Here is a 20772-nt window from a genome sequence, read left to right on the forward strand (position 1 = left end):
CTTTGAAAATAAAAAAATAAACGAGAGGAAATAAAACCAAAAATGACAAAATTATAAAAACCAAAATGAAGAAACCCTTGCAATTATTTTTTTTTTCTTTTTTCTCTGCATTTTTTTTTCTTTTCTCATTTACTATCATAAAAAATATATAATTTATAAATATAGTAGTTAAAAAATTTTGGAATTTATTTAAAATTAAGATTGACAATTTTTATTTATAAAAACACTTGAATAGCATTTTTTTTCAACCCGCATATAAAATGTCGAATTCTCTTAGAAACAGTTTTTATGATCTAAATCATAATATCCAACAAGCAATAAAAGCGGAAAACCCAAAATAGAACAAATTAAACGACATCGGATTGTCAAAAACATATAGTGACTGAAAATTGAAATTGGGAATTTTTTTTTCTCATATTCCAAAATAAGAAGGAATTCAGAGACCCTATTCACCATTTAGTGCTGATTTTTTAACAAAATAAAATCATCCTCAGCAAGCAGTTCACAAGATCCGATCAGATCCTCGCGTATCCCCCTTTCCCTTCATCTTCCTCCTCACCTTCTCTCTTTTGAAGTTACTTCCTCTCTCTCAGCTCTGTTCTTGTTTCGTTTTGTCTGTATCGGCTGAATCGTCCCCCTGCTCTGATAAAGCAGAATTCAAGCCCGATTCCATAGTTTGGCGGTTCTAGAGAGCAGTCCTTCAATTTTACTCAACATTAGGGTTTTTGTTCTAATTCTGAGGTAGAAATGCTTCGGATCTTGACCTAGGGTTTGTGAAGGTGCCGCTTTTAATTTCAAGTGCATGAAGATTTGGTGCTGCCTATGCTTCGCTTTCGAAGACGAAGAAGCACCATTAAAGAGTAATAAAGTTCAGGATAACGCCATGAGGGAGGGCATTTTGGAGAATGACAACAATTCCGAGAGCAACATTGGGAATGACGTCGAGGATGCTGAGGAAGCTGCAGCCACGAGATTAGCGCTTGCATTGACTGACAATGGGCGGGAGCGTGATGATCAGGACTCCTTGAGGTTGTTCGAGGAGATGATCAGAGCCATGCGTGGTGGTGGTACTAATTGGGACGAGCGGGCACCTGTTTTAGACGAGGTGGTGCATGTGGTTGCTCCACTTGCCTTAAGGAAGTCCGCTATTTGTTTCATACGGCGACTTCAGGGTGAGAGTAGTAGTTCCACGGCAGCAGCAGCCCCAGTGACAGGGCGTGTTAGCGAGGACTGCGATCGGGATATGCATAATAAGCGAGCCAAAGTTTACTCTGGTTTTCAGTAAGTTTCTTACTCTTTTTCATTTTAAAATCATTTCAATTTCAAATTTCTCGTTTTGTGGAGGAATGTAGTGCAGTGTGGTGTATTGTTGGTTTGCTTACAGTGTTTAGCGAAGTGAGATTGCAATTCATCAAATGGTAGTTTTGTTGCGTAATTTACTAATTTCAAACTTTTTTGCTAATTGAGAAATGCATGGTTTCCCTACTTTAGTGTGTGTGCGCGTGTTTTTTTCCCCTTTTCTTTTCTTTTCTTTTGAGAGTTGCTAATCTGTGATTATAATTAGCGTCGGTGTTTGCCACAACATTATAGAAAGAAGAAGATAGAAAGAAACTGCTAAGAGATGAATGGGAGGGAAAAGCAGATATTAGTTAGTAAGATTTGGAGGGAAGTTCTGTACAGGTCAGCCTATTGTTGGAGGCAGTTATGCTACTCATGTATAAATAACAGCTGACAAGTACTCGCAGCTTTTCATGAAGAATCATTGACAAAATCATCCTATTCTCTCTCTGTATTCTTTTCTCTTCTGATCTATTCTGATTCTTCCTCTCATCTCATTCTAATCTTCTATCTCATCTCAATTTCTTCTCTTTCTCATCTCTAAATGGTTCTCAGTATCTGTTCTTGACAAATCGGCATTGGAGCTTGTTTTCAAGTGGGCTAGAGCTGCCGGTTAGTTCATCAAATTCTTCGTTTTTCTGTTCTTCTGGTTCTTTCTTTTATTTTCTCCTTTATTTTTTTTTAACTTCCTGCTTTTCAAGAAACCTGTTTCTTGAATGTATTGAGATTTCAATCTTGGGATTTTGCTGAAATTGATATTCTTTTCTGCAATTTCCTCTCTTTTTTTTCCCCTTATTTCCCAATTCTTCTCTGCTAGGGTTCCCTGACATGGTGCTGAATTCCTTTACTTGAGACTCTTGTTTCTTTCTCAATTTCTCTTGGAAACAAAAATATAATAATATTTCAGACTATGGAAACACATCTTGGGAACAAAAGCTGCTGGGTTTGGAACAGGGCATTTGTGAAATTCTTGAGAGAGCATTTAAAAGATACGAGAAAAGTTGGGACAAAATATGGGAGAAGTGGGAGATATCATTTGGAGAGAAAACGGGTAAATCTAAAGAATCAAACCAATGGAAAATGGATGCTATTTCATCCCCAAAAATAAAGGAGCAAGTGTCTATTAAGGATGTTGACATAACAGCTAACAAGTACTCAGCAGCTATTCATGAAGAATCAATAACAAAACCATCCTATTCTCTCTCTATATTCTTTTCTTTTCTCATCTAATCTGATTCTTTCTCTCATCTCACTCTAATCTTCTACTTCTCATCTCAATTTCTTCTCTTTCTCATCTCTAAATTCTGTTTTCAGTCTCTGTTCTTGACAGCGTTCCTTCCTAAATTTAGGGAGGAATTATTTAAGTTGTTGCTTTGGAAAAGAATGTGAACTATTTTCTTGTGACATATTCCACAAAATTACATTGTATAAAAAATGGTAATACTGCAGATAGTGCTTAGTTGCACAATAGAAATCATCTTCATCATCTGTGTTTTCCCCTATCCTGCAGCGCTTATAAGGTGCAATTTCTGGTTGTAAAGGCGTCTCTTTCTTTGTTCTTTACATTGCTGGAGCTTTTACACTTCGCAAAAGATTATGTTCTAGAATAGTCTCATTTTGATATTAAGATTTAAATTTCAAATTATGACCTTATTTTTATGAAATAGTCTTCATCATCTTTGTATGCATTTGTGTAATTATGATTGGGTGATGCTGATGCATATGCTTAGTGGATTCCTAGATAGTATGGCTTCATAGTCTTAATTGGAGATTTCTTGTTTGCTTCCTTCAGTGATTGTCGTTATACAGAGGCCATGTCTGCAGATGCTGGCAATTCTAGTTCATCAGCTGACAGAGATTTTAGTTTAGGCCAGAGCTCTTCTGCTCCATCAGGGAATGAGATTTTCTATCACAATTTCATGTGGAGTAACAGTAACGACGAGAATCCCTCTGATTCTAGTGGTGGAAGAGATGATGAACATGAGGGTGGTACTTCTAAGTCAGAGGATTTAGAAGTTCGGATGGATCTTACAGATGATTTATTGCATATGGTAACATGCTTAAATATCTTCTGCTTTTATATAAGCACAGTTGCATACTTTTTCTATCTAATCTTATTTTTGTTTTCCCCCTAGGTTTTCTCTTTCTTGGACCACATTAATCTTAGTCGAGCTGCAATGGTCTGTAGGCAGTGGCGAGCAGCCAGTGTACATGAAGATTTCTGGAGGTGTCTGAATTTTGAGAATCGAAACATATCTATTGAACAATGTGAGTTTATAATGCTGCAAGACATCATAATTTTTTCTTATACAATAAAATTGGGAAATTAATTTGACCTTTTGCCATTTGAATTTTCAGTTGAAGATATGTGTCAGAGATACCCAAATGCCACTGAAGTGAATATTCATGGCGTTCCCAACATGCACTTGCTTGTTATGAAAGCAGTCTACTCATTAAGGTACTCACGATTCCTTGGTTCTTTGTTGCTCTGATCAAGTAACTTCATGCTGCTGATCTCTTGATCATTCTCAGAAACCTTCAGGTTTTAACTTTGGGAAGAGGACAACTAGGGGATCATTTTTTTCATGCCTTAGCAGAGTGCAACATGCTGAAGAGTTTGAATGTCAATGATGCTACTCTGGGTAATGGTGTTCAGGAGATCCCGATAAACCATGATAGGTTGCATCATCTTCAGCTCACAAAATGCCGTGTGGTTAGGATATCTGTCAGGTGAAACAATATTAAGTTTCAAAAGCAAATTCTCATCTCATGCAGTTTTGCTCAATTTCTTTGTTGTGCTAAAATATATGTTTGACAGGTGTCCACAACTTGAAACTTTGTCTCTGAAGCGCAGTAACATGGCACAGGCTGTACTTGATTGTCCTCTATTGCATCTCCTTGATATAGGGTCTTGCCACAAGCTTTCAGATGCCGCAATCCGTGCAGCAGCAACTTCATGTCCTCAATTGGAGTCTTTGGACATGTCAAATTGTTCATGTGTTAGTGATGAAACTTTACGTGAAATAGCCCTTACTTGTGTTAATCTTCATATTCTTGATGCTTCATATTGTCCAAACATATCACTTGAGGTCAGTTTTCTTTTTGGTGTGTCATAACCATCTTAATTTTAGCGTTATGTAGATCTATCATTCATTTGACATGTTTCCTTGTCTGTTTTGAAGTCTGTAAGATTGCCAATGTTGACAGTCCTCAAGCTTCATAGCTGTGAGGGAATCGCATCAGCTTCCATGGCTGCAATATCTCATAGTTACATGTTGGAGGTTTGAAGTCTCCTGCTCTGCATATTTTTCTTGCCCAGATGTCTTCTCAAGTTCTCATCCTCCCTAAATAACTAGAATTGGATGTCAAATCTGACATTTTAACTTTGTTGCAGGTTTTGGAGCTTGTCAATTGCAACCTACTGACTTCTGTGTCATTGGAGCTTCCTCGCCTGCAGAACATACAACTAGTACATTGTCGCAAGTAAGTTTGCTGCTCTACTCATTTTCTCATGCCTTCCAAACTTTTTGAGGAGTGAAGGGGGGGTGGGTTTTGCTCTGTCTTTGTTTCCCATTGCTGCTTCTCATTTCAACTTCCCTGGCAGGTTTGCTGATCTGAACTTACGAAGTATCATGCTATCATCTATAATGGTGTCTAACTGTCCAGCACTCCATCGTATTAATATCACATCAAACTCACTTCAAGTGTGCCTTATAACTATACAGCTATATCTTTCTCATTTCTTTTTTTTCTCTTTGTGATCATTTGTTGGAGTTCTAATTCTCAGGATTGTATTACGATATGCAGAAACTATCATTGCAGAAACAGGAGAACCTAACAACATTGGCACTAGAATGCCAATGTTTGCAAGAAGTAGACCTCACAGATTGTGAATCTCTAACAAATTCTGTTTGTGAAGTTTTTAGTGATGGCGGTGGGTGCCCTATGCTAAGAACATTGGTTCTTGATAATTGTGAGGTTGGTAAATCATAAATATACTATGCTGAAATCTATTCTTGTTCAATTTTTTCTGTGTCTGATTTCATGAAATGGATCATGCTTGGTGCACTATAAATGGGCAAAGGTGTTTATTGATACATCATTATTTTTATTATAAATAGCATGCCTGTTCTTGAGTATATGCAGCAGCCTTTAATGGCTTCTGGGCATACTGTTAAAGATACCTACTATAACTAACGGGCATTTAAAGTTGAGGCTGGTAAGGGGTAATGGCTGTTATGTAACAGTAATGGTCATTAGCGGTCATTTCATGATGGGTAATGGACAGAGGTTCTACTTTCTTTTACAGAGAGCTAGAGGCAGCTTCATTACATTCTTTAATTTCTTTATTTGATGTATGCATGTATGGTTATTATTTTGTTGTGTATCCTAGTTTTCTAATTAAATGTTTATTCATTTCATGGACTTTACAAGTTTTTTCATAAATAATAGTGTAGTGATAGGCTATTGCACACATTATGGCTGTTACAGGCCTATTTCCATTACCCACGATTGCAGCACGAACCATGATTTAAATCCATGGGAGGGTTTCCATGTGAAGTGAATAATTCCTAATGCTGTTGTCGTTCTATGGGACTTAAAACTTTTTTATTTTCAAGTTAAGTACCTTGGTGGGATTCTGGTACTTGTTAGTTTCTCATAGGATTGTGGACGGTTTTTGGACGTCCCGGACTGAATTGAACTTATTCTACTGTTTTGGTTTAAGTCTAGTTCTTCACCAAGAACCAAACTGGATTTTACTGGATCCATACCAAATTAGAACCAAAATAAGGACCAATTATATACATGTGTCTCTATGATTGTTTAGATATTATATATACTTTTAATATAATTATTTGTATTTACATGCAATTAAGAATTAAGATTGTGGACTATATACAAACTAATATTATTTTTCAATTCATTTGCCTCTGCCTCCTTTTAATAATTTTATTTATAAATACATTAATCACATGATCATTCTTAACTACAAGTATGCTACTAATATTATGTAATATTTCTAATCCTTAATTTTATATGTACCTTATGCTTAAAAATTATATAAAATTTTTTTAGTAGGGGATTGGGGGGTATGGGGACTCAAACCTAGGTCTTCCAGATGAGTCAGATGCTTTTAGCCATGGACCAAGCCAGGCTAGGCAAAAATTATGTAATTAAGCAATAGCTTAAAGGTGTATTATATTGTATATTTTTATTAGCAACCAACTTTAAAGCTTAAATGATAATTTAAGTGTGACTTTCCGTAGAAACAATTGATGAAATTGTTTCAAAAACTGAAACCTGAAGAACCAAGAACCAAAATAGCGAAGAACGAACTGAGTACCAAAATTTCTGTTCTGTTCTGGTTCCTAGATAAACCTGGAACTGAAATTGGAACCACACATCCCTAGATTCTCAATCATCGCTAGAGGTGGAACTAAATTGGTCCTTGGGTTGTGTTGTAACTGATGCATCCGTCTGTAGAATTAGGGGTTAGACTTGATTACGGCAAGTATTAGGTTTTCAGAACTCAGGAAACAATTAATAAGTTGAAGAAAGTGAAGGTTAGCTGAGTAAGTTGAAGAAAGTGAAGATTAGCTGAGGTATAGCAAGGATGGAAAAAGTTCTGGCGAGAATCTCACTGAATACGTGGGTTGGGTAATCTTGTGGATGGTATTCACCATTGGCCATTTCTTGAAGTATGCCCTGAACAATTAGGGGTAAGACTACAACAAGTAATTAGGTTTTCAGAACTCAAGAAACAATTAACAAGTTGAAGAAAGTGAAGATTAGCTGAGGTATAGCAAGGATGGAAAGGGTTCTGGCGAGAATTTCACTGAATACATGGGGTTGGTAATCTTGTGAATAGTATTCACCGTTGGCCATTTCTTGAAGTGTGCCCTGTACATTTAAGTATTAACTTCTCAGTGCCAAAGTTCTGAACCGTAGATACTATCCAGTCTTGTTTATTACTTACTATATTAACATCTGAAGACTCTTTAATCATTCATGGTGGTTGTAATTGATTGTCCCATTTAACACAATTTAAACTTTTACAGAGCTTGACAGCCGTGCAATTCTGCAGTACCTCTTTAGTGAGTCTTTCCCTAGTTGGTTGCCGTGCTATTGCTGCTCTTGAATTGAGTTGCCCATGTCTTGAGAAAGTTTGTCTAGATGGTTGTGATCATCTTGAGAGAGCATCGTTTTCTCTTGTGAGTGACAGTCACTGTTGCACATTCTGCTTTATAGCTCTACATTCTGAGTTTGTGTTGTAAAACATCAATGATAAACAGGACTTTGATCTTCCCTATTTCAGGTTGCACTTCGGTCGCTGAATTTGGGAATTTGTCCCAAATTAAGTATGCTTAATATTGAAGCACCATATATGGTCTCACTTGAGTTGAAAGGATGTGGTGTCCTGTCTGAAGCAACAATCAACTGTCCTCTCCTAACATCTCTGGATGCTTCCTTCTGCAGGTAATGCATCTTATATTGCTTTTATTAGTACTTCCGATAATCCATTCTTGGTCTTACATTTCTGTCTTTCTGGTGTGTATCTGCAGCCAACTCAAGGATGACTGCTTGTCTGCAACCACAGAGTCCTGCCCACTGATCGAGTCATTTATATTGATGTCTTGCCCATCTGTTGGTTCTGATGGACTTTACTCTTTGCGCTGGCTTCCGCACCTTACTCTGCTAGATTTGTCTTATACTTTCTTAATGAATCTGCAGCCAGTTTTTGAGTCTTGTTTGCAACTGAAGGTAATTATCATGGTTACATTTGACTCGTCACTTTACCTGAAGTACTGAACTTGGATGCGTGGACATAGATAAGAGTAACACACTAACACTTCAAATGAAGGAGAAGATCTATAAAGATTTTGTTTATTAAGATTCCATTGTTTCATCAAAGAATTGATTGTTGTGTCTAATGTAGTTACTATATTTCTTACTTTTTCGATGCTTAATGTTGATATTCATTTATTTCTTGACCTTCAAGGTGCTAAAATTGCAAGCTTGCAAGTATCTTACTGATGTGTCTTTGGAGCCTCTTTACAAAGAAGGAGCTCTGCCAGTGCTTCAGGAGTTGGATTTGTCTTATGGTACTCTGTGTCAGTCTGCAATAGAGGAGCTTCTAGCTTGCTGTACCCATCTCACTCATTTGAGCTTGAATGGCTGCGTGAATATGCATGACCTTAATTGGGAATACAGTGGAGATCAACTTTCAGCGTATCCGAGTGTATATAATTCATCTACCCTGCTTTCTGATGAGAATATCCATCAATCAACCGAGCAGGCGAACCGGTTGCTACAGAACCTCAATTGTGTGGGTTGTCCGAACATTAGGAAAGTGCTCATTCCACCAATGGCATGTTGTTTCCATTTGTCATCATTAAACCTGTCTTTGTCTGCCAATTTGAAGGAAGTTGATATTGTTTGTTTTAATTTGTGTTTTCTCAATTTGAGGTATTTTTTCCCTTGACATAATTTTTGTTTTAATTTTTGTTTTCTTTTTATTCTTTTCCACAAGTTAATGTCTTTGTTGCTTATGCATTTCAGTAATTGTTGCTCTTTGGAGGTATTGAAGCTTGACTGTCCTAGACTTACCAATCTCTTTCTTCAGGTATGTTCTTAGTGTCTATGATTGAATTCCCCTGTCATTGTCTTGGTACAGCTCAGCAGGAAGGGGCAAAGAAAAGGATAGTCTGATATCCATCTTTAGGATGGAATGAGTAAATGTAGGAAGTTGGTTGTACATATTGGGTAAATGTGTGTTATCTTCTCCTTGCTTTACGTAGAGCCACTATTGAAATTTGTTTGATAACTGATTGTCATTTGTATAGTAATAATAAACAAGAGCAATTTACTTTATTTTTCTTCTTGGATTTCCCCCTTTGCCTACCCTTCTCCCAAAGTGTGCATTCTTTTCTGGTTAACTAACTATTACTTTATCCTTGGGGTTTGAGAGAATGTCAGCTTCTTCATCAAATGCTCTTTTAAAACTTTTTTTGTTTTAATGGGTTCCGCAGTCTTGTAACATTGATGAGGAAGACGTTGAAGCTGCCATATCTCAATGTAGCATGCTGGAGACTCTAGATGTGCGTTTTTGTCCGAAGGTGAGAACATTTTGTTTGGTCTCTTTCTATAATATTGCACCATCTTAATGGTGGACGGCACAACTATCCCTGTGTTTTTTATTTACTTGATATCTCTTGTACTAGTCGTATTGATCACAATGTGTCATTGAAATTATTTTACACGTCAACTGTCAGATATGCTCGATAAGCATGGGAAGATTGCGTTCCACATGCCCAAGTTTGAAGCGTGTCTTTAGCAGCCTATCACCTCCATAATGTTGTGAATAAAGAAGTTTGTTTCATTTTTCCAATGTTGATTCACTTTGAGGTGAAGCGGCAACTTTATTTTGTTTGACATCCTACGTTCACTTGCTGTGTTGTAAATGTACTGCAAGCTTGTTGATGCGCTATGGTATATAGGCACTGGTAGTGGGCGTCTTACTGTAAGAATTCAATAAATGGTCTTTGTTTTCTGTATCAATCATTATTTCTTGTTGTTAATATTTGGTAAATGCGATGCTGCTATTATAAGCTTGACCTTTCATCTCTCATCTCTCTAGCTGTCTCTCTCTCTCTCTCACGCGCGCGCACACCCACCCACCCACCCACAGCTCTCTATCTTAACACTCTTTAGTCTTATTACTTCACGCATTCTCTATAAGGCTCGGCGATAATTTTGAAAGTGCTGTTTAATATTTTGGATCTCTTCTCTCTCTCTCTCTCTCTCAACCTTCTCACAACTCTACCTTACACTCTTTTGTCTTATTACAACTCTAACTTACACTCTTTTGTCTTATTACCTCACATATTCTCTACAAGGCTTTATTTGACAATAATTTTGTTTAGTGTTTTGTTTGATTTAGCGGCCGAGGGATTGGAATATGAAAAATTATGTTTAATAAGATTTGATTAACTACTACATACACTAACAATCACTAACTCTCATTTACCCTTTCATGTCTCTCCTCTCTTTCATGTCTTATCATTTTTCAATTTAATTACGTCAATGGTAGAAAATATATCACAAACGATATTCATATTCAATATAACAGCTACATCTAAAAAACAAAAAATAGGAGTATAATTAATATCCAAGATAGTGGCGAGTATGTAGCAGCAAACATGCAATTAAGGATAAATTTGCCCTATTGCTCCAATTCCTCAGGAAGCTACAGATTTTTCTTTTTGGCTAGTAGAGCTCTAAAACAGACAATAGTACTCCCAACACAAAAAGAAGTTAAGCCGATAACAGATTTGTTTTCCTTTCGTTTAACCTGGCTTTTCTTTTTCTTAAAAAAAAATAATTCTTAAAAATTATGGATGATTTAAGTAAATTTTTTTATTATAAATAATTAATTTTTATTTTAAATAAAAAATTATTTAAAAAATAGAATAAATTAAATTGAATTCATTGTGAAATCTTAATTTCAAATGAAAGGTTAATGAATTCTGAGTGAATGGAAAAAAAAATTAGGAGAAAGATCAGGCCAACCCAACTAGTGTACGAGGACCCATCAAACCCAAATGGCACAGCGAGGGAGTGTCGAGAATCTCCTGTTCCAAGCATCTTCAAGCGATATGGTACTTGGTAGTTGCTTGAAGTCTATTAATCATTTGGCAGGAGCAGCGTGATCATATGAAGGCTATGGTGATTAACACACAAAAAACAAAAGGAGAGAAATTGAATGAGAGCGACGTGAAGTGTAAAAAGAAGAAAATAGAAGAGCGAAAATAAGTAGGTAGGGTTTTAATTTATTTCATTCTTTTCCCTTTTAAAAATATAATTTACATCAATAAAATGTATAAAATTATATTACTCGAATTGAATTTTATCTCACAAATTAAAAGTCAATGATACTATTGTTGTAACATGATGGGTGAAATTTGCAAGAGGCAAGGAATCAAGTTCTTCCAAGGCTCCATATAAAAATAAAAATGCTATCACTGTAGTTACAAGCTAGCCACATGATGAGGACACATGCTCTTTTCCACCTCAGTAACATGATGAGATGGAAAATAACTATAATGCTTTTTGGTTTTTAAAGCGACAGACTATGGCATATTGGCACAGACCTAAGACATTGATTAACATCTGAAGCATAATGTGCTACCTGAAGCTCCAAACAAATTTTCCAAAGCACAAAATAAAAACTTCTCAAAAGATGCGATCTAGCTACAATTAATTGCAAGTTGTAATGAGAAAGAAAAATTCTTTAAGCATGCAAGAAAAAACCGAGATTGAGAACTGAAATGTAGAGTAAACCTCCATCTAAAGCTAGATCAATAGCACAGAAGCACCATCTGTCTCAAGTGGGTGGGTCAAGCGTTTTCATGTTAAATAATAAATTCATATTCAAACCAATGGCAATGGAAAATATTGCAAGTCTAGTGAAAGAAATTAACCCAATGGGGAATGTTTCTGCACATTAAGTTTGTTCCTGGGAATAGAATTCAGGATTTCTCTATCTGGAAGTGCCATTTTCACCCATTGATCACTGCAACAAATGAATGCAATTAGAATCCTAAAATTGGAACCTTTGAATTGTGAGGGAATTCCATATCCGAGTGAAAAAAAAAAAAAAAATCAAAACACCATAGTCCTTTAGTTTGTTCACATGCCTATCCAAAAAGCTACCTGCAAACAAACACACTTTGCTTGAACAACAAACAACATTGAAGCCTCCAATTTCTGTTTCCTCCTTTTTTTCCCCTTTCTAAGCAAAAGCATGGATTCCAAATAAATCAATTGCAAAGATGGACGGCGCGTAAGGATAGGTAATGCAGAAAAGCGAAAAGAAGAGAGAGACGGAGAACAATCGCCGACCACTTTGGGATGGACAATGCGCAAGATAAAGGGATTAAAGGACAGGTGCTAACGTGTGCAGTGGTGTAGTTTATTGCCGTGGCGGTATTCGCTGTAGGACAGATTCTGAGAGCGGAGACGTCTATGCAAGGACAAAAAGCGAGAAAGAGAAGGAGCTCCTATCCCTCCCGCCCCAGCTTCCAGCTCACTACAGGTTACTTGCGGAACGACGGATTTAACCTCAATATAATTGCTTTTTTTCGGATTTAACCTCAATATAATTGCTTTTTTTCCTTATTAATTAAAAATAGAAAAAATTACTGTAAGACCCTGAATTTTATTAATTAGATAGTTCTTATAATTCTTAAAGTTAATTAAAATAGGAAAAATTGTACAAAACTGCCCAGTGGTTTCACGTATTCTCAAAGAAGGTCCTAAATTTAACTTTTTATCAATAGAGTAACTTGAGATAAAATATTATTAGCAACTTGAGAAATTTGAGCTAACACCGTTAGAATTACGATGATGATGTGATATTTTTATTCTAATTTTTAATATTTTAAATATTATTGAAGTAATTAAAACTTTAAGATAAAAATAAAAAAAAATTCTAATAGAAAAGTGAGATTGAAATTCTCAACTTTAATCTAATTCCTCTCAATTTCTTTTCTTGATCTAATTTATTCTCAATTTTTACAATCGGCAAGTTCAATCAATAATTATCAAACTCTAAATTTCAATCGACTATATATCCACTCTGATTTTCTCTAATTTTCTCTATTGTTCACTGATGTTAGTGAGATGTGGGCTAATTTAAAGGGAAATGATGATGATATTATGAATAAGAGCAATTATGAAGCTAAAGATGAGACAGAGTATGAATCAGAACAGAAAACAGAGTATGAAAGAAGGGGAAATGATACAACTTTTTTACATAATAAAAATATTAATGAAGATGACAAACAAGAGTTTAATGAAGCTGCAGTTAAAAATGATTATTTGCATAGCATTGCAGATTTTGAAAGTGAGTGTGAGCATGATTTTAAGGATTTTAATGAAGATTGTGGTGTGAAAGATCCTTTACTGACAGTAGGCATGAAGTTCACTTCTGGCAAGGTTTTTAGAAAGGCTTTAAAGGAATGGGTCCAAAAGAATTATTTAAAGAGAATAAAGCTGTTTACAAAAATAATTATGGATTTAGGATTCATACTAGTAATTTTAATGATAGAGATACTTTTCACACAGTGGGTCTACAGATTTTCAATTTGGAAGGGTTTGTTTGAGATCTGATTATTAATTATTTATGTTGAGGGTTTGTGGATTAAACTTGTATTTTTTTTTTTAAAGTAAATCCACTGATTGTATTAATAAAATTCCATCAATCAAAGAGAGATATCATCCCAAACAGATATACGATTATACCTAATAGATCCTCTAACCAAAATATGAACAGTTAGAATAGTATTACGACGAACTCATCTAACAGAAATATCAGTTATAGAGTCTAACAAAGATTTACAATCATTTAAAATCAAACCCCTGCATAAGATAATTTGGTAAAAATGCTTCTTAAATGCCTGTCTAAACCCATGTATAAGATAATTTGGCAAAGATACTCCTTCTTTTTTCTCATCTCTCGAGCATAAATTATTGAAGTCTCCCGAACAAAATCACAGAAGAGAGTTTCTACGAGATAAAACTCGAATAAAGTTCCAAAACTGACATCGTCGTTGCAATTCTGAAAATCCATAATAATTAGTAAACCTTCATTGAATATTACCTTCCGAAACAACCGAATTAATAAAATTTGAAGAAAAATCAACCACAGAAACATATCCATGACTTTTCCACATTAACGAAAGGCATCATCCCAATCCTCTTCTATTGAATGAGAAGCAACTATCAAAATGTACAAAATTACGAAAAAATTTCATACGAGAACTAAGAGCTTTTGTTTACATCAAAAATAAAATGTCCGGCTTGTAACTAGGAACCAAATCTTTCAATCAATAACTGTCCGAGAATTGCCGCCATAAATCTGTCAAAGAGGTTTGCATATTCTAAAAATTGATTGAATTGTGTGTGAGAAACATTTTCACCATACAGAAATCATAAGTGACGATCGGAATATCTCTAGGATTTTTTAATAGGGACAACAACATATTTTTATTTATCGATAGTCAATTAATGTAGATCGTCTTCCATGGGAAGAGAAAAGAAGAAGAAGTTAGGTTTAAGAAAAATAAAAATGCGAGAGTATCGAATCACAAAGAAACCACAAATAGAAACTTGCGTCGAAATCAATTCGATTGAACTTGTATTTAATTTCTAAATTATTGGTTATATTGATATTTAATGTTTGGTTGATAGATTTAGTTTAAATCTTTTATTTAAATATGGATTTTCATATAGTTGAATATTTTTTTATCTTTAGAATTCAGTTTTCTGGATTTAATATTTTCTGAATTTGTGTTGTCTATTTATAAGTTTGATTTGATGTACGCATTAATTTCTCTTCGGGCCAAATCGAAGAATAGTCTTTTGAAATATTTTTAAAATTTATAATTATTTTCTCTTTTAACCAATAACTTTTTTCTTTAACTAATAGAATTCTTAATAGAAGGAATGAATGATTGTATTTTAAAATAATGAAATACGTTTTAATTCTCTTTAAAAATTATAAAGATTGATTAATTAATTTTATTAAAATTCAGATCTACATAGTAATTTTTTCATAAAAATATTATGTATGAATAATTCTTACTTAATAATTATTTATTATCTAAGGGTCTATTTGTTTTATTAAAAATATTTTTTATTAAATATTTTTTATATTTTTTTTTATGTTTAGACATTTAAAAAATTAGTTAAAAAACTATTTTATTGATAAAGAAAAAATTAAATTATTTTTTAAAAAATAATTTTTAAAAAAAATTAAATAATAAAAAATAAGTTATTTCATAAAAAAATATTTTTCAATAAAAATATTTTTTATAAAAAAATATTTTTATGAAAAATATTTTTTAAATATAAATTATTTTTCAAAATAAACAGAGTTTAAGTATAAAATTTAAACTATATTTTTATTTTTTCATTTATTAATGTATATATAAAAACAAATTTACATTTATTTTTAATAAATTAAAAATTATTATTAATAAGTTAAAATCTCTATATTTTATTTTATTTGTAATGTATATTTTATTCGTTGAAAATTAAATAATTCATATTGCTACAATATTCTGAAACTAATGAATTTTACTTTTTTTTTTTTCAATGTGAATTAAATAGTGATATATTTAGAGATGTTAGCAAGTAAGATATTGGTGAAAATTATGTTTCCTAAATTCAACTCCATTAAAATTCATTTTGAATTATTTGAACATATTCCAAACTCCGCTAAAATCTTTCAAAAAATATCCAAATTTATTTAATTTTACAAAATTTTCCTTAATAATCTACATAATATATAATTTAAAAATTAATTTATATTTTAAAATTTTAATAATTATATTTATTTCATATATATATAATATATGTAAAAAATACATTTTATCACAAAATATATAAAATTTATTTATTTAAATATAGTTAGAGTAATTGATCCAAGTATATATAACGTGCTCACTTTTCAATCTCAAATTATAAAAAAGAAAAAGAATGAAAACACGGAGGACCTAATTGTAAATAGGAGAAGTCGGTAGGAACCGGAAACCCGGTTGGTGACATGTCGGGATGTCTTAAAATCGCGAAAATCCAAAGGCCAGTGAGCCGCAGCTGTAACGCGAAGTAGACATTCTACTCGCTCTTCTATCTTGTGTTTCGTTTCCGATCCCATCTCCCACTCCTTAAAATCTCTCTCTTTCTCTCTCCCTCCTCTGAGTTTCAGCTGCAGTATAGCTCACCGCCAATGGCCGCATTGTTTATCCTACTCTCTCTCCTCTTCTTCTCTGCCTCTGCTAATGTTCATAGTAAGCCTCCATTTCCCCCTTCCTTTTCTTTTGTGAACTTTACCAGCTATTTGATTTTGCTGAAATAGAATATTTTACGGAATGTATTTATTAGTGGCATTAAGTGCTTGATCTGTTTTAGAACCTTGAAAATCTATCTTTCTGTTTGTTTGCTTATGTGGGTCCCTTTGATCCTTCCAGAATGTGGCTTCTAGTTCTTTGCATCTTTATTAATCTCAGTCTTGGCATTGTTGCAGATTTTGTTCAAACTAGGTAGTTGTTTATTTTAATTGTCCTAATATAGATCTCTGTTCTAAATCTAATACTCTTCTTAATGGAAGCAGTTGTGGTAATTTTTGCATTTTGTTTGGGTTGCTGATAGATTGGAAGGAAAGGGGGAAATTAAAAGCTTTGGTTCTTGGGATCTTCAATTATTTTCCTTAAAAAAGTCAACCTTAACGAAACTGGTGTATCAATTTTTGATGTGTTGACTTATGATTTCAATGATGGAGGCTAACAATAAATGTGGGAATGAGAGAGGCGATTAGAGCATTCTGTGATCTTTAGGACCTATATTGTTTTGGTCTGGACAAACTTGTTTTTTTGGCTTCACTGGTTTAGGAATGTAGAAGATATGTAATCTAACCTTATGAGATGTGTATGAATATAGAATAGTATCCAATAGAAGAATCTTAATGGCCATGATAATTGATATTATTACTGACAAGTCTTTTGCTCTTTCATTGAGCAATAGAAGAAAACGCCCCAAGTGGGAAAACTTATAACCCTTTGTTTGGATGAGGGAAATGGAGAGGAGATAAAACAAGAGAAATTGGATTTATATAATTTTCCTTTTTTGACAATAAAAAGAGAAGAGAATAGAGGAGAAAGGAGATGAAAGGAAAGGAGGACAAATCCAATTTCCCAAATTCCTTTCTTTAACCTAAAACATTTCTTCTCAATTTGGAGAGAAATGGAAGAAAACAAATACTATTTTTATAAACATTACTTATATACCCTTAATATCACAAAAATAAGACCACAACTCTTGGCAATTAAGTAATTCTATTAGGATGGATGTTTTCTCCTCCAGTGTAATAAGGTATTTAAACAATAGAAAAGAAATTTAATTTCCCTTTTCTTTTCTCTTCAATTCTCTTTATTTTCTCCTTAATGCCTCTTCGTACAAATAAAGGGAAGGTGCAAGAAATAAAGCTGAATAAACTCACCTAACTAGTAAGGCCCTATTCAGCAATAACTTTTTAAGGCAGTGTTTAGTATTTTGCCACTAGTAAAAACACTATCTGGAGTGATTAAATAGTGGTTCAATTAAAAGTTTCCCTCTTAACTTTCAGCTAACGATTATTAGAAAAGCTAAAATTTATTAGAATAGTTAGTATTGCGCAACAAGACCCAACTAGTCTCTTCCAAGTGGGATGAGGATAGCAAATGCCGCCATTGTTCAGCCTTGAGATTATTGTTTGCAAACGTGAAATCTTTTAGGACCATCATCTTTATGAGGAAAGGTTTCACACCTTCAAAATTTATTATCCCCTTCTCCATCCCAAATGTGTGATTGTGCCCAACTCCCCTTGTCTTGTACATTAAAAACCAGCGTGGCTGCCCTAGAGATGCATTAATTGCTACTTGTGTTCCATTTAAGGAATTTACTGCTCCAGCTGGAATTATTTTCAGTCTTATGTGTGAAATGTTGCTATTGTGAACTTCAAATCCTTGCTGGTTGCTTATGTTGCTTTCTTTTTAATTCATTGTGCTTCTTCTCTAATGAAATTTTCCATGTATCATGTATGTAGATGTAGTAAAAGTAACCGATAACCCAGCGGATCAACTGGTGGCTGTGCTCAATAGCAATAGGACTGCGCACAAGGGATCATCACTGTATGACAATCCAGGCTTAGCCTGCATTGCTTTGCAGTACGTAAAGGCATACCAAGGGGATTGTGATGCTGTAGGTGGAGCTGATGCCAAGAAACCTGCTGAATCTGAATTTGCTGAAACTTTTGCTCCTGCTTGTGGTGTCACAGTCTCAACTCTCACTCCAATCACAGGTCGCTTACTTGCCTGCCAGTCCAAATATGTCGATCCAGCTGAAGTATTCTCAGAAGTTCTGATGAAAAACAGCAAGAGCTTGGATATTCTATATGACAAGAATCACACGGAAGTGGGAGCTGCAGTTACTGGCACAGATGGTGGGTCTCCCTATTTTTGGTGTGTGTTGTTCAGCAATGGTAAACGTAACAGTAGCTTTGCTTTAGAGGGAGGTGTGGCTAAGGTAACAAGGCCTGGGTGCTTTAGTGGTGCCAATGATGCATGTAGTGGTGCTAGTGATTGGCCAACCCGGCCTCTTGGTCTATGGCCCTATGCCACTTCTGCATTGTTTCTTGTGATGTATGCCTTTGGTCTATAGATCTCTTGTGAGTTTAAACTATTTTCCACTTGATATTTAAGTTCTTTGTTCTTTGTATTAGTTGGATTGGCCCCTTGTAATTTTGTTGTTATTGATTTTCTGTTTATTGTTTCTATCATGGTGAGCTTAAGTGCAAAACAAGACAACATTATGCCATTCATTTTCTTTAGTTAAATAATCCCTTATTTGTTACATTCTGTCTGTATCACCTCAGTCTGCTCAAACTAAAATTCTCTCAGAACAATGTATTTTCTTGGTTGGAAAAATTCAAAATATATGGATTAAACCATTGATCTTTTAAATGTCGATTGACATGTGTATTAATTTTAGTCGATAATAAAAATAATATCTTTAAGAGTATTTTGATTATTTCATAGAGAATGAATTCCACATTGTAAATAGGAGCTGTTGAATTGTAATATTAAATTGACTATTTATTTTGATATATAAAACAATTCGTTCATTTATACAAGTCTTTATATAATTAATGTATAATCTACTCAGTATTCGTTCATTTGTACTTACCGCTCATATCACTTGTGAATAATAATATTCGAATAATGATTAAATAATTAATTTAAAATTTAAAATAAATTCATTCAGATAATAAAAGACCTTAATACAAAATTAATTTATGGACTTATTTTGTATTATCAAAAATATTAAAAATTAAGTAAAAAGATGTCATGGTTTGATTTTAATCGAAATTGACAAGAATAAATTTGAATATATGAATAAAAATGAGAGGCAAATATTTAAATGGAAAGATTTTTAGCAAAAAAGTGTAAAATAAAACTAAAAAAGAAAAAAAGAGAAAAGAGGTATTAAAATAATGTTTATCCATCAGGAATTAGGTGATATGCGGCTCAATATTAACCGTCTAAACCAACGGACAATTCTAGAAAAAAAAAGAAGGAAGAAAACCCATCTTCTTCTTCCCAAAGGTGCCGTCCATCACTCCTCTTTTTCCCCCAAAATTTTCTTTTCGATGTTACTCCATTTTCTTTTAATTTTTCACTCCAAATTGTTATCCCATTTCACCGAAATCCCTTACCTAGTTAAATATTCAAGGTAGAAGGAAGAATCAAGAAGAAATTTCAAGTTTAAAGTTGTGTGAATAGTGCTCATTTTGTTGGATTTTTAAGGTAAGTTTGGATTTATATTAGAAAGAGATTTCTTATCTTTTTTGTAAGTATTTTCGTGGAGAAATTTGAGTTTATTTTGATTTATTATTTTACATGTGTTGAAGAACATTTCAAAGGAGTAAGGAATTCAAAGGGGGAAAGAAAAGGAAAAGTGAGAATAGAAAGAAGAAAAGGAAATTAAGAAGAATGTTGAAGACTTAAGATTTGTGATAAATTTTTCTAAAATAATTTTCAATTAGTCAATTATTTTTTATTTGAATTTTTATTATATTGGAGAAATTAAGAATATTTAAAGGTAGAATAAATGAAGAAAATGATAAAATGAAAATTTAGTATCAATAGGTAATTTAGCTAAAATTCAAGTCAAGGATTAAAATGAAATTTTATCATTTTTATATATTAAATTTAAAATTTTATATAAGATATAACTATGAAAATTATAAAAATTACTTGGACTTAAAACTTGTATGTTAAAAATTGTAATTTGAACTAAAATAATGATATTGAAATTCTTTTGGACTAAAGTGAAAATTTTGAATGAAAAAAATAGAGGTGGCTGAATTTATAAAAATTAAAATGAAAATTTAATGCATGTATATTAAATTGAATTTATAAATTTATAAAGTTAATTAAAGCGTGAGATTGTTATATAAAGGTTTAATGAGTAACTATAAAAAAAATTATTTTCATATTGCTATATATGGAGTTAAATAAATTGGCTAAATGATCGAGTACATTGAAAATTATATATGAGATTGTTTTTTTTAGATTTATGAATAATTGATTAGAGAAATATATGTGTGGTACCATATCCTTGAAATATATGAAAATTTCTTAATTATATATATATATATATATTCATGTATATGAGATGAATAAAATATGTGAATGATATAACACTAGAGTGATTATTAATTTTATTTGATGAAAATTATGGATTGATATAAAGGTATGACATTTCATATACAGATATTGCAATATTGCATTATATTTACACGTGGTAGGAGGGCAAAACAGGAGATTCTATTAT

The 20772-nt window shown here is 33.2% G+C and overlaps 2 protein-coding genes across 3 annotated transcripts; both read left to right on the top strand.

Moving 5' to 3' along the window:
* Positions 1–439: 439 nt before the first annotated feature.
* On the top strand, positions 440–9960 carry LOC110611240 (F-box/LRR-repeat protein 15). 2 transcript variants are annotated; one of them, XM_021751435.2, is made up of 17 exons: positions 440–1281; positions 3131–3389; positions 3474–3606; positions 3697–3796; positions 3871–4068; positions 4157–4427; positions 4521–4619; positions 4733–4821; positions 4943–5042; positions 5146–5316; positions 7398–7550; positions 7655–7815; positions 7902–8100; positions 8339–8805; positions 8899–8962; positions 9369–9455; positions 9612–9960. In XM_021751435.2, exons 1-17 carry the CDS (start codon positions 803–805, stop codon positions 9690–9692), a joined length of 3111 nt encoding a protein of 1036 aa, XP_021607127.1. In that variant the 5' UTR covers positions 440–802; the 3' UTR covers positions 9693–9960. The 2 variants fall into 2 exon arrangements, with proteins under 2 accessions (XP_021607127.1, XP_043811317.1); XM_043955382.1 differs by lacking the exon at positions 7398–7550.
* Positions 9961–15956: 5996 nt separating this feature from the next.
* On the top strand, positions 15957–18795 carry LOC110610699. Its single transcript, XM_021750738.2, has 2 exons — positions 15957–16190; positions 17984–18795. Exons 1-2 carry the CDS (start codon positions 16130–16132, stop codon positions 18595–18597), a joined length of 675 nt encoding a protein of 224 aa, XP_021606430.1. The 5' UTR covers positions 15957–16129; the 3' UTR covers positions 18598–18795.
* The last annotated feature ends 1977 nt before the right edge of the window (positions 18796–20772 follow it).

Source organism: Manihot esculenta, chromosome 3, assembly GCF_001659605.2.
Source record: "Manihot esculenta cultivar AM560-2 chromosome 3, M.esculenta_v8, whole genome shotgun sequence".
Lineage (NCBI taxonomy): Eukaryota > Viridiplantae > Streptophyta > Magnoliopsida > Malpighiales > Euphorbiaceae > Manihot > Manihot esculenta.